The following is a 21,015-nucleotide window of genomic DNA, read 5'->3' as shown; positions in this document are numbered from 1 at the left end:
TTACCTGTTTCCATCCGTCAATACGTTTAACTGTCTGTTTCTCTGTTTCTTCGTTCTTACCTGTTTCCATCCGTCAATACGTTTAACTGTCTGCTTCTCTGTTTCTTCGTTCTTACCTGTTTCCATCCGTCAATACGTTTAACTGTCTGCTTCTCTGTTTCTTCAATCATGTGTTCCAATCTACAACTGCGGCTTATGGATGTTTTAAGTAATTTCTCACATCATATCCTCACAAATCCGTATGTAAAAAAAATCTACTTACTAACGTTCGCTAAAAGGGTTCGCATACTACTTTTTACTTACCAGCCATTAACAGCGCACTTTTATAGCGATTTTAAAAGCTTTCCGAATCTCGTACTGTATTCCTTTTTACGACGCTTTTAAATGTGCAGTCTATTTTTATAACCTCGCGCGAGATATTTTGCTGCCCCATGCTGTTGTTTTATTTCTCTCTCTCTCTCTCTCTCTCTCTCTCTCTCTCTCTCTCTCTCTCTCTCTCCAAGGACACCACCACCGTTATTTTCCGCCACCAACACCACAACAAGAGCATTAGTTAAGGCCCTTCTGTACTGCCAACTAATGAGAGAGAGAGAGAGAGAGAGAGAGAGAGAGAGAGAGAGAGAGAGAGAGAATAATAACAACAACGAAATCAAATACGAAAATAGAGAATAACATAAGATAATAGGAAGATGAAACAGCAAGATGATGATAGATAGAGATAGATAGATAGAGGATGAAAGAGAATAACAAAAACAAGAAGTGTATAACGGAATATGATAACAAAGGAGAGAAAACAACAAACGATGAGAGAGAGAGAGAGAGAGAGAGAGAGAGAGAGAGAGAGAGAGAGAGAGAGAGAGAGAGATTCAAGGCTTGTCGAAATTTCTAACTTGTAAATAAATGATAGTCACCTCGAAGCTTTAAATAATAATGATAATAATAATAAAAAGCTGTTAATAAATAAATCTCTCAAGGAACCTAATATCAGACGTAGATAAGTGGATGACGTTGGGAAAGGCCGCTCTTAACATTTGACTAGCAGATGATGATGATGATGAATGTTCTAAATACCCAGATTATCAAGACGAAATCACACACACACACACACACACACACACACACACACACACACACACACACACACACACACACACTTGCTGCCGACATTTAACTTACCCGACCTAATAATATGCATAATTTGAACATCTTAACCAAATTAATCAACAATCCTCCTCAATCAAACGTAATTATGTCACTGAACCGGAAGTGGAATAATAAAACAAAATGAAGCGAATAAAGATAAAAAAGATACATAACTTTGGTATTTCATGGCTAATTTTCTTTGGATTCTTTTTAGGAGCAGCGAGTAGCGGGCTTTTTTTTTATTAATGTTTACTTTTTTGTGCCCTTGAGCTGTCTCCTTTGCTGTAAAAAAAAAAAAAAAAAAATAGGACCGGCACAGGTGAGGTGGTTAATGAGCTCCCCCGAAAAGGTTGATTACTTAACGAGCAATTAGGGCGTTGAACTTTATAAAAAATACCTTACGCCGGCTGTGTTTATCTTTCTGGATGTCGTTAATTCCGAGGCTGTCGTAATGAGACGTATATGTATTTTTTTATTTATTAATTTATTAGTTTTATATATACTTTTTTTTACATGGAAGTGTTGGAAATTAAGTAAGGATTAGCATTGGAACCAGATAAAGGAGGATCATCTGAAGTCCGACCTCGAGACATGAAAAAAGATGAAGATTTGTGTATTATTTATTTATTATTTATTTTTTTATTATTTTTTATATGAAGGTGTTAGTCATACAGTAAGGGATTTAACATTGGATTGAACAAGATGGAGGTGGATCATCGTAAGTTCGACCCTCAAAAACACAAAAAAAAGATGAAGATTTGTGTATTATTTATTTATTATTTACTAATTTATTTATTTTTGCATGAAAGGGTTAGTAATAGAGTAATGGATTTTGTGGAAGATTAAGGAGGATAAATCTTAAGTCCAACCTTCAAGACACGAAAACGATAATAATTTGTCTGGTTAATTATTTTCATATCTGTTTTGCTTCATTCACGTTTCCTTTCCTTTTTTTATACTTTCTCTTTATTTCGATTCGTTTTTATTCGCTTACTCTTTAATTTTTTTGGCATTTCTCTGATTTTTTTCCTATACTTGTTTTCCTCTCCTCCATATTCCTTCTTCTTTCTGTTTCCACATAATCGTACATACTTTTCTCTCCTCCCTCTTTCCTTTCTCCATTCCTTTCCTCATTATTTTTCCTTTTCCTCCTTTTTTTATTCTATTTGTCCTGGTTCCTTTTTTTGCTTGTTTTCCTTCGTTCACATTTTCTTTGTCTTTTTTTACTTTCTTTCTATTTGGTTTCGTTTTCTTTGCATTTTTCCGATTTTTTCTTTGCTCATAATTTCCATCGTTTACTTTTTCTTTTTCCTTCTTAGTTTCTTTTTCTCTTTTGTTTATTTGTGTTCTGTTATTTGATTTCAAGACGTTTCTTTCTTTCTGTCTATCTGTCTGTCTATCTATCTTTCTTAATTTCTTTGTTTATATTGATTCTCATATATTTGCTTGATATCTTTTTTAAATTTTCTTTATTTTGATTTCTGGTTATTTTCTTTGCTCATAATTTCCATCGTTCACTTTTCTCTTTTTGCTTTTTTGTTTCTTTTTATTTATATGTGTTTATTTTGTTATTGGACTTAATTTTTTTTTTTTTAATTTGTCGATTTTTTTTTACTTATTTTGCTTCGTTCACATGATCTTTACTTTTTAATTTCTCTTTGTATTCGTTTTCATTTAATTTCTTTCAATCAGTTTTTCTTTCATTCTTTCTTTTTCTTCATATTTATTCTTTTATCCATTTTATATTTGCAAGTATATCTATTTGGTTATTTGCTTTCATTACGTTCCTCTCTAACTATCTCTATCTACTTATCTCTCTGCTTATATTCAATCTTCAATTTATTTATTTCCTTATCTGTGTGCAAGTATATCTCTCTCTCCTTTTATTTGTTCATCTTATGCATTATCTTTACCTGTTTTATCATTACGTTCCTCTCTAACTATCTCTTTATCTACTTATCTCTCTGCTTATATTCAATCTTCAATTTATTTATTTCCTTATCTGTGTGCAAGTATATCTCTCTCTCCTTTTATTTGTTCATCTTATGCATTACCTTTACCTGTTTTATCGTTCATGTTTTTCGTGTTAATTTACTGCTTAATTTCTTTCCTTATCTAGTTTATCAGTTGTATTTGTCTGTTACGTAAACCCAATGCACTGATAAGGTTATACAAGGCTGGAGCTCCTCTCTCCCTCCTTCTCCTCCTCCTCTTTCTAGGGTGGAGGGACTGGAGAATGGATGTGGCGCCAGCTCTCTCTCTCTCTCTCTCTCTCTCTCTCTCTCTCTCTCTCTCTCTCTCTCTCTCTTAATTTTCATATTTTCTTAATAATAGAGGAAAAAAAAAGGTTTGGTCACGTTTCATGCTTGTAACTCTTTCAATTTTATATTTTTTTCTCTTTTACATCATGATTATATAAGTTATCGTGTCTGAATATCGTGTGAAATTTCCTTGTTTATATGTATGATTGTTTGTTGAATGTATGTATGTATGTATATCTGTGTGTATGTATGTGTGTATATCTGTATGTATGTATGTATGTATGTATGTATGTATATATGTATGTGGCTGGATTGATGGATTGATGTGAATGATTATATAACACCAATACCATAAGATATGCAAAATAGTGTGTGTGTGTGTGTGTGTGTGTGTGTGTGTGTGTGTGTGTGTGTGTCAATAATTACGTAACTCGACCACAAAACAAAACTGGCCTTAGGTAACCGCTCCTTCCTACTTTCTTTTATAAGGGCAGTGTTAGCGGTCATTTTTTGTAGGTTTATATTTATTTTTACCCCTGAGCATCTTCCTACAATATAAAAGATCTCCACGGGACCACTATTGCATCAGCTAACCACTCACTCATGCACCTTTCACTAACTAGACGCGTTATCACAATAGGAGAGGAACTTATCTTATTTTTATTTATTTTTATCCTGGAGCTTCTTCCTTTAACATAAGAAAGCCCACGGAACCACTATTGGATCACCTAACCATTCACTCCCATGCACCTATCACGTACTAGACGCGTTATCACAATAGGAGAGGAACTTATCTTATTTTTATTTATTTTTATCCTGGAGCTTCTTCCTTTAACATAAGATAGGAGGCGAGCTTATCTTATTTTTCTTTATTTTTACCCTGGAGCTTCTTCCTTTAACATAAGAAAGCCCACGGAACCACTATTGCATCACCTAACCATTCACTCCCATGCACCTATCACGTACTAGACGCGTTATCACAATAGGAGGCGAGCTTATCTAATGTTTGTATGTATTGGCGTGGGTAAGAAGGTAGAGGTACATACTGTAATATATTAGATGTCACGGCGTCTAGGAGGGTCATTTGTCATGGAATCGATAAGGAGTACAGTGTGGGCTTTCATATGCTAGTAGTAGTTGTAGTAATAGTAGCAGTAGTAGTAGTAGTAGTAGTAGGAGGAGATGTAGTTGTAACAGTAGTAGAATATGAGGAAGAAATAGTAGTAATAGTAGTTGTAGTAATATCAGACGAAAATGTAATAGTATCATCATCATTAGTAGTAAGTATTAGTAGTGAAAGTAGTAGTAGTAGTAGTAGTAGTAGTAGTAGTAGTAGTAGTAGTCTTGCGTGTTGTTGACTTGCCTTACATGGAGTGGTGCGGGCAAGGTGACTCCCGCTGGCACACACAGGCATGGGGGGCAGAGAGAGAGAGAGAGAGAGAGAGAGAGAGAGATGTGACCGCGGAAATTGCTGACGATAGATAAAAAGCAACACACAAATAAAGGAATGGAGGAAGGAAGGAAGGAAGAGAGAGGAAATAGAAGAGGAGGAGGAGGAGGAGGAAGCCCGATAAGTTTACCTCTCACCCAATAAGGCAGCATTAAAATAAGTAAGAGGTGGAGAGTTCGAAAAGAAGAAGAAGGAGAGGAAGGAGGAGGAGGGTATGGGTGGCAAGGACGAAGATGAAGAATAGCAGACGAAGCAATAACAACAATAACAATGATGATAACAACGATAACAGTGACAGTATAGACGGTTTAGGGCAAGGAGAAGAAGAGTATCGAAGAAGTAAGAAAAATAAATAACAAGACTGACTTACACATCAATAACAATAATAATAATAGTAATAACAATAACAATAACAACAACAGTGACAAAGTATAGACAGTTTAAGGCGAGGAGAAGCACAGTGACGAAGGACAAAAATAAATATAAATAACAAGACTGACTTACACATCAATAACAACAATAACAGTAATAACAACAACAACAATAACAGTGAGAGTATAGACAGTTTAGAGCAAGTAAAAGGAGAACAGTGACGAAGCGAAGACAAGAAAAATAAATAACAAGACTAACTTACACATCAATAACAACAACAATAACAACAAGGAGAAGCACAGAAGGAAAGAAAATAAACCAAACTGACTCACAAGTTTTCAAGGCTAGAGAGAGGAATAAGAAAAGAAAAAAAACAAGAAGAAAAATAACTGGTAGAAGATGATGAAAACAATTAAGGACAAGAAGGAGAACAATGACAGGGGACAAAATGAAGACAATGAACGAGAAGGACAAGTTTGCAAGACAGGAACAGACGAAGAAAACGAGAAGAAAAATGAAAAATGAAAAAATGAAAATCCTGTTATTTTCGTATAGTATAAGAGAGAAGTGGAGGACGTGAAGGAGAAGGAAACTGGAGGAGGATTAGGTATAGGATAAGCTAATAGGAAGTTGAGGCAGGCCTTGTACGGGGGAGGGGTGGGGGGTGGAGAAAGGTGAGATGGAGGAGGAGGAGGGGAGGGGGACAAGTTACTCAGGATTCACGAACAGGTTATTGCAGTGGCTCTCCGTGATGGGGGGAGGCCTAACCCGGCTTGTGACCTTGAGAGAGAGAGAGAGAGAGAGAGAGAGAGAGAGAGAGAGAGAGAGAGAGAGAGAGAAACACGAATTGAAAGTGATATATACTAAGCAAGACAAATTAGCAGACTTACAGATAAATTGACAGGGAATAGTCAGTCATCACATTAGTCTAGATGTTATACCCCTACTACTACTACTACTACACCTACCATTGAGTTGAGTGTGATGAAAGGAGAAAGACGTCATTGAGAAAGGAAGGAAGGGAAGGATAATTAACAGGAAGGCAAGGGAACCGGGAGGGCAATGAATAGCGACTTGATTAACCGTACGAAGGAAAGGAAGGGAAGAAAGAGGGAGGGAAAGGATAATCGAACAGACATGAAAGAAGAGGAAATGAGAAGAGGGGCAGAAAGAAGGAATGTCAACAGGAAATAAAAAAAAAAAAAAAAAAAGGAAGGAAAGGGTCATAATTTTGAAGAGGGAGAGACGGAAGGAAATAGTTCAGAAAAGAAAGAGAGAGAGAGAGAGAGAGAGAGAGAGAGAGAGAGAGAGAGAGAGAGAGAGAGAGAGAGAGCGCGAGAGCGAGAGCGAGAGCGCAAACAAACACGAGTGACAAGCAACTATTTAAGAAGGAAAAAGAATGAAGGAAGGAAGAACAGCAAGCAAATAAGGAAAGAAGAAAGAAGAGCAAAGAAAATAATTAAAAGTGAGGGACAGAACCTTGAGATTATGCTTAGGTCACCTCTTGTGTGTGTGTGTGTGTGTGTGTGTGTGTGTGTGTGTGTGTGTGTGTGTGTACAAGTGGGTCATAGGTGTCTCTTGAAGTTACCTGAGAGCAATGCAAATACTTGATGATGATGATGATGATAATGAGGAGGAGGAGGAAGTAGGAAGTAAGAATTGAGATAAAAAATAAATAAAAAATAATCGATGTGGGAAAAAAAATGAGAATACGAAAGATAATAATAAGAAAGAATTGAGATAAAATAAATAAAAAATAATCGATGTAGTAAAAAAAATGTTAATGCGAAAATGATGCCGCAGAGAGAGAGAGAGAGAGAGAGAGAGAGAGAGAGAGATGTATGACGCCATTAAAGGAAGAAATAATCGAAGACGTCTCTCTCTCTCTCTCTCTCTCTCTCTTGTCAACATATATATACAGACAGACAGACAGACGAACAGAAACAGCCAAAGAATGTCGCTCGTTTGTTAAGGGTGACGGAGTGGAGAGAGAGAGAGAGAGAGAGAGAGAGAGAGAGAGAGAGAGTTATACAGCTGTCACTTCTCGCTTTCCTTCTTCCATTTCTTTCCTCTCATCTCTTTCCTCCCTGCTTTGATCTTTCCTCTCTCATCCTCCTCCTTCCTTCCTTCATCTTTCTTTGCTTTTTCTCTCTTATATCTTTTGCTATATTTCTCCTCTTTCCTTTCTATTATCTTCTTCTTCTATCTTCCTTCACTGCATTCCTTCTATTTACTCTCCTCTATTTTGTTATCTTGTCTATCTTCTTTCCTCCTTCCTTCTTTCTATATATATATGTCCTTCATTTTCGTTTATTTTTTCTGTCTTTCCTCTCTTTCCTTCCTTCCTTCCTTCCTTCCTTCTTTCCTTCCTTCCTCTCTCGTTCCTTCCTTCCTTCCTTCTCTTATTTCTTCCTCTCCTTTATTCTCTTCCTTTCCCTCCTTTTTACTCTTTATCATATACACATCGTCCCTGCCTTGGCACACACACACACACACACACACACACAGAGAGGCACAGACTCTGACACACACTCTTTTTCTGTACATTCTTGAGTGCCACGCTCCCGAAGGCACTCTCTTACCCTCACCCCCCTTGCCCATCAGTGCCTTAGTCCTTGAGTACGCGAGGACAGTGCCAAGCGAGTGCCAACCGTGTGTAGTAGTTAGTAGTATTGTAGTAGTAGTAGTAGTAGTAGTAGTAGTAGTAGTAGTAGTAGTGGCATTATTATTATTATTATTATTATTATTATTATTATTATTATTATTTTCCCCTTCGAGTCTGATTCCTCCTTACTATATAAATAAAAAAAACGTTGGTATTTTAGTGGTGATTCTCTCTCTCTCTCTCTCTCTCTCTCTCTCTCTCTCTCTCTCTCTCTCTCTCTCTCTCTCTCTCTCTCTCTCTCTCTCTCTCTGCAGTGCATATAAAATAGAAAAGTTTGCTGGAAATGGCCCAGAGAGAGAGAGAGAGAGAGAGAGAGAGAGAGAGAGGTGTCATGACGAGCCGTGACGCCGCATGCACCTCATGGCTGACTGATTCTCTCTCTCTCTCTCTCTCTCTCTCTCTCTCTCTCCTATCCACTCTTTCCATTTTCCCCTCCGTTTTCTACCTTCCGTTCCTCCTGTTTCTCTTCCTTTCTTTTCCATCCTTCCTTTCACACCCCTTTTCATCTTACTCCTTCCTTCCTTCCTTCCTTCCTTTCTTCAGTTTCTCATTCATCCTTATCTTTATTGTTTCCTTCCATTCTCTTGCATCACTTCCTTTCCTCCGTCTCTCCTTCTTTTCTATCCTTTTCGCATCTCTTCGCTCCTTTCTCCCTCCTTCTCTCCTTCCCTTCTTTTCTTTTTCGTCTTTTCCATCCTTTTTTTCACATCTCTCCACTCACTCTACTGCTTCCTTCTCTTCCTTCCGTTCCTTCTCTCACTTCCTCATTCCCTTCTCTCACCCTCCCATCCCTCCCTCCCTCACTGCCTCTTATAATAATTCCACCGTTACCGTCACCTCCAGCTAATTATCACTCTGGCGACAAGACACGGTGAATGCATTTGCCTAACTGTCTCTTATTTGGGGTCTGTGGGTCGTGATAATAGAGGAGGTGGTGTGAGGTGCAGACAGCCTTATCGTACAGTGGGAACCAGATAGCTATTTTATGATCGGAATGAGGGAGTGATTGGTAGAGGAAGGGAGAGGGAGGCATGCTGTTGAGAGAGATGTAGTGGGGGGGTGGGTGCAGACATCCTAATCGTAGAGCAAAGGGGAGTGAGGGAGTGCTTGTGGTATAGAAGGGAAAGGGAGGCTTGCTCTAGGGTAGGAGACGAAGAGAGAGAGGGACTTCGAGGGGGAGGGTTGAGAGTAAGGATAGAATGGTTTGCTTGGATTAGTTTTGTATAGTGTGTGTTTGGGTGTGTTTATCTTGTGTTTCTTTGGTTTGGTTGAGTCTTCGTGTATTTGGGTTGAGTTTTATATAGTGTGTGTTTGGTATGTACTATTTATCCTCTGTGTTTCTTTTGTTTGGTTGAGTCTTCGTGTATTTGGGTTGAGTTTTATATAGTGTGTGTTTGGTATGTACTAATTTTATCCTCTGTGTTTCCTTTGTTTGGTTGAGTCTTCGTGTATTTGGGTTGAGTTTTATATAGTGTGTGTTTGGTATGTACTATTTATCCTCTGTGTTTCTTTTGTTTGGTTGAGTCTTCGTGTATTTGGGTTGAGTTTTATATAGTGTGTGTTTGGTATGTACTATTTATCCTCTGTGTTTCTTTTGTTTGGTTGAGTCTTCGTGTATTTGGGTTGAGTTTGTTTTGTGTTTCGTTTGGGGGCAATGATATATACTGGACTTTTTTTTCTTTCTCTCTTTTATATCGCTCTTAAATTTGCCTTCTGTGTTGTAATGCGAATGTGAAGTGAGACTGTTATTGTCGTTGTTTACATTTTTTATAGTCTCAAATTTAATTAAGCAAGGTGAAAAAATATGTGCCAGGTGGATGGGAACTTATTATTGACATCCTAATCATTACAGTTATCACCACCACCACCACCACCACTACCCAATCCATACCTGTTCTCATCACCAGCTCAACCATTCCCACCACCACCACCACCACCACCATCTCATCCATTCGAACTTCCCCTCCACCGTGAGCTCAGGAAGGCGTCAGGAATATCACCGGAACAGGATGGGAAGGGATAACACACACACACACACACACACACACACACACACACACACACACACACAAGACGCTGGTGGTGTTTTTAAAGGTGTTTCATGTGGTAGATTCTCTTGACTCGCTACCACCACCACCACCATATCTTAGTTCTGACTCAACCACATCTAACTTACACCACCACAACCATCGCCACAACCCTTTCCTGTCACCCTCTTCCTCCACCACCACCATCAACACATTCCTGCTCTTTTCCTCTTCCTCTTCGCTCTCCTTAACCCCCTCCCACCTTTCCCAGCACCACCAACATCATGTCTCCTTCACGCCACCTTCCCCTACCCTTCCCTCTCCCTCCAACCCTTCCTCATGCCCCCCTTCTTCCCCTTCCTTCCCCGTGAACTTCAATCCTTTTTATGCACCCCCTCCCTCCTCATCCCTTCCCCTCCACCGCCAGCCCCGCCTCCCAGAATAGCTTCTACGGGATATAGTATAGGGAGGAATGCAGCGAGGAAGCCGTGTGTGGGATATAGGGCTGCAGTCAAGGCCGCTATCGGTAACGCTTCGACCCTGACCTTACAGTAGCCATACAAAGGGTTACTCAGGTTACTGTTCGACGCACTGACTGATGAACCTACTGACGGACTGACTGACTGATTGATTGACTGACTGACTTATTTACACCTATCCTTACCTGACCTTACAGTAGCCATACAAAGGGTTATATAGTCAGGTTACTGTTCGACGCACTGACTGACCGACTGACTGATTAACTGACTGACTGATTTATTAATTTATTGTTTTATTCACTGATTGACTGACTGGTTTATTTAGTTTTTGATTGACTGACTGACTGGCTGATCGGCTTGTGGGCTGGTTGACGGACTGACTGACTGACCAAGTGGCTGAGTGGATAACTAACTGACTGACTGGCTTATTGATTGGCGTTTGTTCGTAATGAAAGGACCACCACCACCACCATCATCATCATCATCATCATCATCATCATCACTATCACCACCTCCTCTCCTCAACACAATTACTAGTATCAATCATTCCGTACCCCCTGGCCCATACTACCACCACCACAACCGCACCTGGCAACCACATGACAAACACACCTGCTGACACACACACACACACACACACACACACACACACACACCGCAACACAACACATTCCTCCGTCACTCAAACACGCAAACACAACTCACTCATTAGGCTTCAGCGGGGCATATCGTGTGTGTGTGTGTGTGTGTGTGTGTGTGTGTGTGTGTGTGTGTGTGTGTGTGTGTGTTAGGGCCTCTTATCCTTATTTAGTCTCCTCCCTCTTCTTATTTTTTTTTCTGTCCTTTTCTTAACCCGTTTCCACGTTCTCCATGGCTTCGTTTTTTTTCCTTTTTTTCTTTCTCCTTTCTTTTTTTTTGTCAATTCTTCTCTCATTCGTCTCATCTTTCTTCTCTTTTTTTTTCTGTTGTTCGTTTCTTTAACCCCATTTTTTTCTTCTGTTTTTTCTCTCTCTATTCCTCCTCCTCCTCCTCTTTATTTTTTCTCTTATTCTTTATTCTACTGCATTTATTTATTTATTTCCTCCTTTTGTCTCCTTTTGTCTCACCCTATTCCTTCTCCGTCTCATCTTTGTCCTTCTTTTTTTTTCTAATAGTTTTGTCTCCCTCGTTTTTTTCTGAACTTCCCACTTTTCTATTATTCTTTTAACCAATTTCTCCGTTTTCTTTTCATTTTTCTCCTTCCTTTTATGCTTTCTTATTACCGTTAATCCTCTTATTCATTATTTTCCTTTTTTCTCTCTTGCCTTCTAGTTTCATTTTGTTTACCTTTTCTTTCTTTTTTTTTCATTTATTTTTTACGTTTTTTTAGCAGCCTCCTTTTTTTCTCTTCCTTCGTTTTATATATTTTCTGTTTTGTTCCTCTTCGTTATTCCCCTTTCTCATTATCATCCTTTCCTTTTTCTTTTCTTCTCTTGTTTCAGATTTTCAGTTTTCAGTCGCCTCCTTTTTCCTCTCACCCTTCGATGTTATTGTTCTTGTTATTTGTTCTTGTTGACCCATAACGGTGCTCTTTATCCGGCTTCTTTTTCTCGTGATAATTTTAGGTTGTTCTACTTCTTCTATTTCTTCTTCTTCTCTATCTATCTGTGTATCTATCTATCTAACTCATCATTCTCGACTTCTCGTATTGTCAGTAGAGGAGCAACACAGTAGGTAGGTAAGTAGGTATAGTATGTAGGTAGGTCTGCTTCTCTTAATGTCAGTGGAAGAGCAACATTAGGCATGCAGGTAGCGGGGTGTTGCCGGAAACAGGTGTGCCAGCGCCGAGCCAGGTAATCAGAATAAGAGTATATAGTCTGACCGTGCCCACCTTTGTGTCTCCTCTGTACACTCCTTACCTTGCTGGCTTCCTCTCCTTCCTTCCTTCTCCTCCCCTTCCACCTAAACGCTTTGTTCTCTTTTCTCTGTAAAATCTATACCTGGCTGCCCCCATCTCCTTCCTTTCTTCTCCTCCCCTTTCAGTTAAACGCCTTGTATTCATATCTATTCGTCTCTTTGTGCTTCTCTCTGTAAACTCCATACTTGCTGCCTTCTCCTTCCTTCTCTTCCCTTTCCATCTAAGCGCCTTGTCTTTCTATCCCTTTTTCGTCCCTTTTTGTGTCTCTTCTCGCTAAATTCCTTACCTTGCTTCCCTTCCCTCCTCCTTCCTTCTTTTCTTTTCTATCTAAACGCCTTTGTCTTTTTTCCTCTTCATTCCCTTTGTGTCTTTTCTCTCTCTGTAACAACTCCTTATATGCCTTGCTGCCCTTCCCTCCTTCCTCTCCTTCTTTTCCTCTTCCATCTAAACGGCTTGTCCTTTACCTCTTTTTCGTTCCATAGTCTGCCCCTTCTGCCCTCCTCTTCCTTCCTCTGAGCTCTACCATGGTTCTGTCTCACTCTCAGAAGGCCTTTTTTCAGCCCCTGCCGTACCCTTCCCCTTCTAACTACCCCCCATCCCCTCCCCTGCTTTTAACTTTTCACGCTATTCCTTCCTCACTTCCTTCCCTTTTCCTCTAAACCTCCAACTTTCCTCTCCTTTTAACTTTTTACCTCAACCCTTTCCTTTCAAAACTCCATTTCCTTCACTTTTCCACGTGTTCTTCTTATTCCCGTGTTTCTTGTTCATGCTTTTCTCATATTTAGTTTTAGTGTTCTTGTTATTAGATTTTTCAATTAGTATAATCACTCTGGGGATGATGATGGTGGTGGTGGTAGGCGGGCCGTGTGGGACTCATGAGTGCCACATCTGTGCCCACGTTACCAAGTTTGGGCAGGTGTTTCCTTCGTGTGTGTGTGTGTGTGTGTGTGTGTGTGTGTGTGTGTGTGTGTGTTGGGGAAGGTCATGAGGATGATGGAGAGGATATGATGCATGGTGTGTGGTGGCGTTGTGGTGTGTTGTGTTGGTAGAAATGGTTTGGGGGGGATCGTTGAGGGTGTGGTGGTGTGTGGTGGTAATGGTAATTGGTGTGGTGGTGATGGTGGTGGTGGTGGTGTAAATACTGTAGTGGTGTTTTGAATTTTGGAAAGTGGGATGGATGAATATGTGGTTTATCGGGGTGGTTGGTGATTGTGCGTGGTATTGCATCGGTGGAAGGGATGTGGTTGTGATGGTGGTGGTGTAGATATTAAATTTTGAAAGGTGGGGTGAATATGTGGTTTGCTGGGGTGGTGATTGTGTGTGGTGTTGCATCGGTGGTGGGGATATGGTGGTGTATTAAGGGAATGTGATGGTGGTAGTGTAGATATTGATTTTTTGGAGGGTGGGAAGAATATGTGGTTTATCGGGGTGGTGAGTGTGTGGTGTTGCATCGGTGGAGGGTTGTGGTGGTCATGGTGATGGAAATGGAAAACAAAAACATCACCTGACACCGAACCACATCCCCAGGTAACATCATCTCACATAATTACCTTTACATACATTTCTTTCAGGTGATTCATAAATTGAAAACAACAGGCGAAATACACGTTCATTGAAGTGCCTCTCGTCCCTACACTTACCAGAAAACAAAGTACAGTGCTCCAGAATACACACAATACACCCAAGGAAGTATTGTGTAACGTGACAGGAAGATATAGTGAAAAAGATAACTCGTGACAACCCGTGACTATGATCCGCACTGGTGCCTGCTGTGAGGGTGACGCCTGGTGACCGTCCCTGCGTGTGAGTACCGCCGCGGGTGTGACCATGTGACTCTCGCGGCTACCACTAGGGGCGCTGCTCCCCCAACCACACACCTTCCTTACCCTTAATTAAGTCTACCTGAACTAGAGTGTAGAAGTATTTACCGAACTTGTGTGGCCTTAGTATTGGTGAAGTGTAATATTCCGTCCCGAAGCACAAGATATCCTTCACCAGTATTATCACCAGCATCAGGAACTATAGACGGTGAAGTAGGCGACGAAGGTGCTTTCCTATAATTGCCCCACCAGTATTATCACCAGCATCAAGCTATCTAGACGGTGAAGGAGGCGACGAAGGTGTTTTTCTATAGCATGGCCAGAGCGGATTGCCCTTCGGCCGCGCTACTGAGGCCTGCTGCGTGCTTCCTATGGGCTGAAGGGCTGCCTCTGATCTCCTTCCTGGCTCTCACCCTCCTGCTGCCGCTGCTTCATCTCCGCCCCGTGCAAGCCATCCACCATGACAACAACAGGTAACGTGTGTGTCGCTGTGTTGTGTTTTTAGTCGTTTTCATGTGTCCCTGTCGTTATCCAGTTGGTATGGAACGCCAGGGGGTATTGAGGTCTTTCTTGTGTCGTGTTTCCTTGTGCCGTCTCGTCGTGTCTAAATGGTCGATGAGTTCACCTCCCGTGTGTATAGGTGGTGATTTTAAGGTATGGCTAGCTATTGAGCCTCATTTTGACAGTGTTATCCTCATCCTAAAGCTTATTCATCATCGTCTCATCCACGCTACTTATCCTTATCGGTTCATCCACGCCACTTATCTTCATCGTCACATCCACGGTCAGTCTACCACCAGGACCATAAAGCTACCCATGGAAATGCTCAGAACTCCTACGAAAGCCTTGTCAAATATGGGAGCTTGGGCGCAGAGATGTTAAAGCTTTATGACCCTCTAGACAAGACACCTCTCCCCGAAACTGACCTCCTCTGACCTCTCGTTCTCTTTCCTTTTGTCGAAGCAGCATCTGACGGGCTTTTTATTTTTTTGGTTGCTGTTTAGTTTTGTGCCCCAGAGCTTTGTCCCTTGCTATAAAAAAAAAAGATGAAGGGTCAGACTACCACCAGGGACCTAAACCTACCCACGGAAATGCTCAAAACTCCTACGAAAGCCTTGTCTGAACTTGGGCTGAAATGTTAAAGAGTATGACCCGAAGACACTCCATCGTGCGTGGGTGACTTGGTACAGCATCTCCTCTCCTGCTCCTCCCCTGCTAGTCACGAATCCCGGTGCTTGGGTTGGTATTGTCAAATGCTCCCGCCCCTCACACCAACTATTTCCAAAGTCCAAAAAGGAGGTTAATCGAGTTCTAATGAGTGTTCTTTTAGGTTCACGGTACAGAAGAAGGCTCCGACTGCCACCAGGGTCATAAAAGTACCCCTGGAAATGCCCTAAACTCCCACAAAAGACTAGTAAATTACGTGTTCTTGGGGGCAGAAATGTTTAAAAATATGGTACAGAAGAAGGCTCAGACTACCACCAGGGTCATAAAAGTACCCCTGGAAATGCCCTAAACTCCCACGAAAGACTAGTAAATTACGTGTTCTTGGGGGCAGAAATGTTTGAAAATATGGTACAGAATAAGGCTCAGACTACCACCAGGGTCATAAAAGTAGCCCTGGAAATGCCCTAAACTCCCACGAAAGACTAGTAAATTACGTGTCCTTGGGGGCAGAAATGTTTAAAAATATGGTACAGAAGAAGGCTCAAACTACCACCAAGGTCATAAAAGTACCCCTGGAAATGCCCTAAACTCCCACGAAAGACTAGTAAATTACGTGTTCTTGGGGGCAGAAATGTTTAAAAATATGGTACAGAAGAAGGCTCAGACTACCACCAGGGCCATAAAAGTACCCCTGGAAATGCCCTAAACTCCCACGAAAGACTAGTAAATTACGTGTCCTTGGGGGCAGAAATTTTTAAAATATGGTACAGAGGAAGGCTCAGACTACCACCAGGGTCATAAAAGTACCCCTGGAAATGCCCTAAACTCCCACGAAAGACTAGCAAATTACGTGTTCTTGGGGGCAGAAATGTTTAAAAATATGGTACAGAAGAAGGCTCAGACTACCACCAGGGTCATAAAAGTATCCCTGGAAATGCCCTAAACTCCCACGAAAGACTAGCAAATTACGTGTTCTTGGGGGCAGAAATGTTTAAAAATATGGTACAGAAGAAGGCTCAGACTACCACCAGGGTCATAAAAGTACCCCTGGAAATGCCCTAAACTCCCACAAAAGACTAGTAAATTACGTGTTCTTGGGGGCAGAAATGTTTAAAAATATGGTACAGAAGAAGGCTCAGACTACCACCAGGGCCATGAAAGTACCCCTGGAAATGCCCTAAACTCCCACAAAAGACTAGTAAATTACGTGTTCTTGGGGGCAGAAATGTTTAAAAATATGGTACAGAAGAAGGCTCAAACTACCACCAGGGCCATAAAAGTACCCCTGGAAATGCCCTAAACTCCCACGAAAGACTAGCAAATTACGTGTTCTTGGGCTCAGAAATGTTAAAAATATGGTACAGAAGGCTCAGACTACCACCAGGGTCATAAAAGTACCCCTAGAAATGCCCTAAACTCCCACGAAAGACCAGTAAATTACGTGTTCTTGGGCTCAGAAATGTTTAAAAATATGTCCCTTGATCCCTCGCGGCCCCGCTTATCACTGCCGACAGTAATGGATGATCTTCAAACATCTGTGAGTGTGACCCAGTTTGGATTCACGAGTTCGTTGCCCTTTCCTCCCCGTGGTAGGCTGAGCGTCACTCATACATAATGCCAGTTTTACAGTCCACTACAGCAAATTCGTAAGCTCCCTAACCAAACACGAAATACCACGAAGATTCCTTGTCTAGTGTTTGGCGTCGATATAAAAAAGGAGGAAATTTTAGGAAACCACACGGGAAATCTCTCTAGTATCTGGTATTGAGTCGAAATAGCGGATCATTGTGTAGAATATAGTTTGGTTTGGGTGCTTACAATGGCTGGGTTGGACTGTCGAACTGGCCCTTAGACTCCTCTCAGTATTTTCACAAGCGCCTCGATCAAACCATTCAATCCTATATAATCCTTACTGATCATGTTTTCCACTCACCGCCGAATGCGTACAGAGGGATGATAATTTAGTAGATGGAGATCGATATAGTTCACACCTTTACAATCACACCTTTACAATCACACCTTTACAATCACACCTTTACAATCACGAACTTTACCTCACAATTTGAATACGTTTGCAGGCCACGTCTCTATAGCCCACATCCAGTCTCACCCACCCAGTCACCCACTCCCTACGTCATCCCTTATCCGCTGTGACCTACTGACCCCGTAACGCCCCGCCCCACCCCGTAACGCCCATACGCATGCTTCTTTTGGTGCTTAGACATACAGAGAGAGAGAGAGAGGATGACAATTGAAACAGCGATTGGATATGTTGTCAAGATAGCGGGCGGTAGTGAAAACGCGCCCTAGCAGAGAGAGAGAGAGAGAGAGAGAGAGAGGGGGGGGGGGAGACAGACAGACAGACGGCCTTGCTTGGTGCAGACTCTCACTACTGAATGGTCACGCTGCACCGCCGCTCCCCGTTACTGACTCACTGCATTATAACATCGATTACCGCCTCTCATTGCCCTGTCACCCTCACATCTATTTATTTATTGTATCTTCTTTTGACCTGTAACGCTTTGTATCGCTTCTTTTAGGTCCTCCTCCTCTCGTTCATCCCTTCTGCTTATTCCCACACCTCCCTTTTCAGTGTTGCGTAATTTTCTTAAGTGAAATAACGTCACTTATCTTCACTTATTCAGACATTCGTGGCCTTTTTTCCAAGCACTGCGCGAGGAACACTTTTGCCAACTTTACCATTCTGCTCTCGGTTTCCTTTTCGTCCCCATACAGCCCCAAGACCGTGCAGATCGCCCCGTTGTCCCCCTCGAGCCTCCTATCCCACTCCTCTCTGCCTATTACCATCACTACTTCTACTAATTCCTTGCAGACCCGTGTTTCTGTCGTACTTTCCTCCTACCATATTTGCCTTAACTCGCTCCCCGAACTGCCATCTGTGCCTCTGTAGATATGTTGTGAGGCTGAGAGAACGTGACGTGCATTTGTTAAGTTTCGTGTGAGGTGCTGCAGGTGACGTGTTGAAGTCATAGATGTTCTTCACTCGCTGGTTTCCTTATTGAAGTCGTGTGTTACTTTTCCCTTTGTCTTGTTCTTGTTCCTGTTCTTCTTGGTGTAGTTCCCTCAGGCCAGCGGAGGAAGGCGGTGGTAGTATAGTGCGTTGTAACTCGTCTAATCTCCAGTGACCGCGAATCTAAAACAGTTATCTCGTGTTTGTACTCTGAGCACCTTGTTGTTCGATATCCCTGGCTCTCGTCATGCTCTCCCTCTCCCCCTCCCTCTCTCTACAGTCACGCGGTTGTTGAAGGGATGACTTTTCTTCTTCTTATCGTAACTTCGTAGTGAGTTCTTCGTTTCCTTTCCACTGATACTCTTTGATATTACTTTGAGAGACAGGGACTTAATTTTTCTTCGTCTTTTCCACTCTCCCAGAGCCCAGAGACTGTTATTTCTTTTTCTGGTCGGTCTGGTCGGTAACTTTCACTGATGCCCTTCGTTAATACAAATATACAGTTCACACCATAAAAATATAGGAACCAGTCTTTTTTCTTTCCCTCTCAAGCTTCACATTTTTTAATACTAACTTAAAGAAAACTTCCTCCTTAGATTCGAACATAGAGAACTTTTTTGTATACTTAGGTTCGTCTGCAAAAAAAAAGAATAAGAAACCATCAATACATTATCATCAGGGTTACAGATCTTACGTCAGCTTGCGGTACACAGAGGGAGACTATGCAACGCCTCTACCGATCCGCGAATTCCAGGTTAGCGAGTCAGATAGGCTTTCGAAAGAGTCTTATGTCTGCTCCATCACCCTTGCCTCTCCCATGGTGGTGGTGATGGTGTAGGGTCATTGATGGGTGTATGGGCATCGGTAGGAAGGTAATCTGGAGTGCCAGCCTCTCACGCCAGCAAGATAGAGGTACTCGGGGCTGCGTCAACACCTTTTTGTTATCATGAGCACACAGTTAAGTAGTGCAGGAAGGGCCTACTACGCATCGCTTCCATGTCTATAGTACTTCAGTTTTAGGTCACGTAGCGTACTACTACTACTACTACTACTACAATGAATGCTACTACTGCCGCGGCCGTTACTCTTTTCACAATATCTGTTTCTATCATCTCCTTTTCAACCCTCCCAACCACTGCGACTTTCCCAGCTGTCGTCTCTTCTATCCCGAAATCGTTCGTTTTATCTTTAATTTGTAAGACTACTACAAGACAAACCTACACCATACAACTGTTCACTGCTACTGTTTTCCTCCCCTCTCCCCCTTCCCTACTAACCCATTCCCTTCTCTTGCTATACCTTCATTAGAAAAGAAAAAAAGACACAAAACCGCGGCTTCCATATAGCTTTCCAACTTATCCTACCGACTGAGTTCCTATCGCACCTGTGTTCGGCTAGGATAGAGAGCCCTACCTGTACTTACCTGTCTGTCCCACCTGTAGAGACGAGTATCAAGGTGTTTTCGACCAGGGGGAAACGGGACTCGCACAGCTTTCCGCCTCATAATCCCCCATTGCCTCGTTATTTTTTTATTTTTTATTTATTTATTTATTTATTTATTTTTTTTGCTGTCGCTAATTACCTGCCTACCTATTTCCACTCGCTTTTAATACTGCAAACTCTCCTCTTCCTCCTTCTCCTCCTCCTCCTGTCTCTTCTTCACCTGGAATACCCCGAATCTTCTTCCTCATCTCGTCCATATTTCTTCCTTTTCCAGCATCTTTTCCTCACTCATCTCCCGTTCCTCGTCCTTCTTCCCCTCACAACCTTCTTCCTCCTCCTCCTGTCTCTTCTTCATCTGGAATACCACGAATCTTCTTCCTCATCTCGTCCATATTTCTTCCGTTTCCAGCATCTTTTCCTCACTCATCGCCCGTTCCTCGTCCTTCTTCCCCTCACAACCTTCCTCCTCCTCCTCCTGTCTCTTCTTCATCTGGAATACCCCGAATCTTCTTCCTCATCTCGTCCATATTTCTTCCTTTTCCAGCATCTTTTCCTCACTCATCGCCCGTTCCTCGTCCTTCTTCCCCTCACAACCTTTCCCCGCCTGTCACTCTTCTCAAGCTTCGCCCTTCCCTCCTCCCGCTCCTCCCGTCACTTATACTTCAGCTTTTCCATCTCCATCTCCAGTTCTTCATTTTCATTCCGCCTCCTTGGACCAGTGAAAGATAGGTAGACTTAAAGAAAAAAAGATATATATGTAAGGAAAACAAGTATGGCTTATCTCTCTGTCTATGTGTAAATAAGGCAACTATGGGTGATCATCCTATGTCTTGAAAACGTATAAACTCGCTTGGAAATATATAACAACATGAGTGGGTAGAATCTGGACACCTCTCCTTCCGAAATTGACCTCTCTTTCGGCCACCTCTTTGGATTCTTTTTATGAGCAGGAAGTAGCGGGCTTTTTTTTTATTATTTCCCTTTTTTGTGCCCTTGAACTGTCTCCTTTGTTGTAAAAAAAAGAAAAAAAAGTAAGGTAACATATATTAGTAGAGTTCTTATTAAATTAACCTCATTAAAAATATATATAAACATGCATTCAAAAAACTTAATTACCGTGTACAGGTGAGGTAAGCAGGTAAAGAAAGATATGGAGAGCAGCAGGTGTGTCCTTGATAAATATAAACATAATTAGAAAAGAAACCGATGACGAGGTGGAGGCAAGGAAAGGTGAATATATTGGCTCAGGTGTGTGTGTGTGTGTGTGTGTGTGTGTGTGTGTGTGTGTGTGTGTGTGTGTGTGTGTGTGTGTGTAGGCCT

At 41.6% G+C, this 21,015-nt stretch overlaps 1 protein-coding gene across 3 annotated transcripts in view; it reads left to right on the top strand.

The window, feature by feature from the left end:
- LOC127003826 (uncharacterized) overlaps positions 1–21,015 on the top strand; it is an 89,330-nt gene that overhangs the window by 28,022 nt on the left and 40,293 nt on the right. For 2 of the 3 annotated variants that reach the window (XM_050870890.1, XM_050870889.1), the window contains exon 2: positions 13,866–14,587. The exons of the other annotated variant lie outside the window; for it this stretch is intronic. In XM_050870890.1, coding sequence (XP_050726847.1) covers positions 14,430–14,587 — 158 coding nt within the window. In that variant the 5' untranslated portion in view covers positions 13,866–14,429. The remainder of the gene's footprint in view (positions 1–13,865; positions 14,588–21,015) is intronic. 3 annotated transcript variants of the gene reach the window in all.

Source organism: Eriocheir sinensis, chromosome 26 (assembly GCF_024679095.1).
Source record: "Eriocheir sinensis breed Jianghai 21 chromosome 26, ASM2467909v1, whole genome shotgun sequence".
NCBI classification, from domain to species: Eukaryota; Metazoa; Arthropoda; class Malacostraca; order Decapoda; family Varunidae; genus Eriocheir; species Eriocheir sinensis.
The sequence above is the reverse complement of the archived record's forward strand: the minus strand, read 5'-3'. Positions and strand labels throughout refer to the sequence as shown.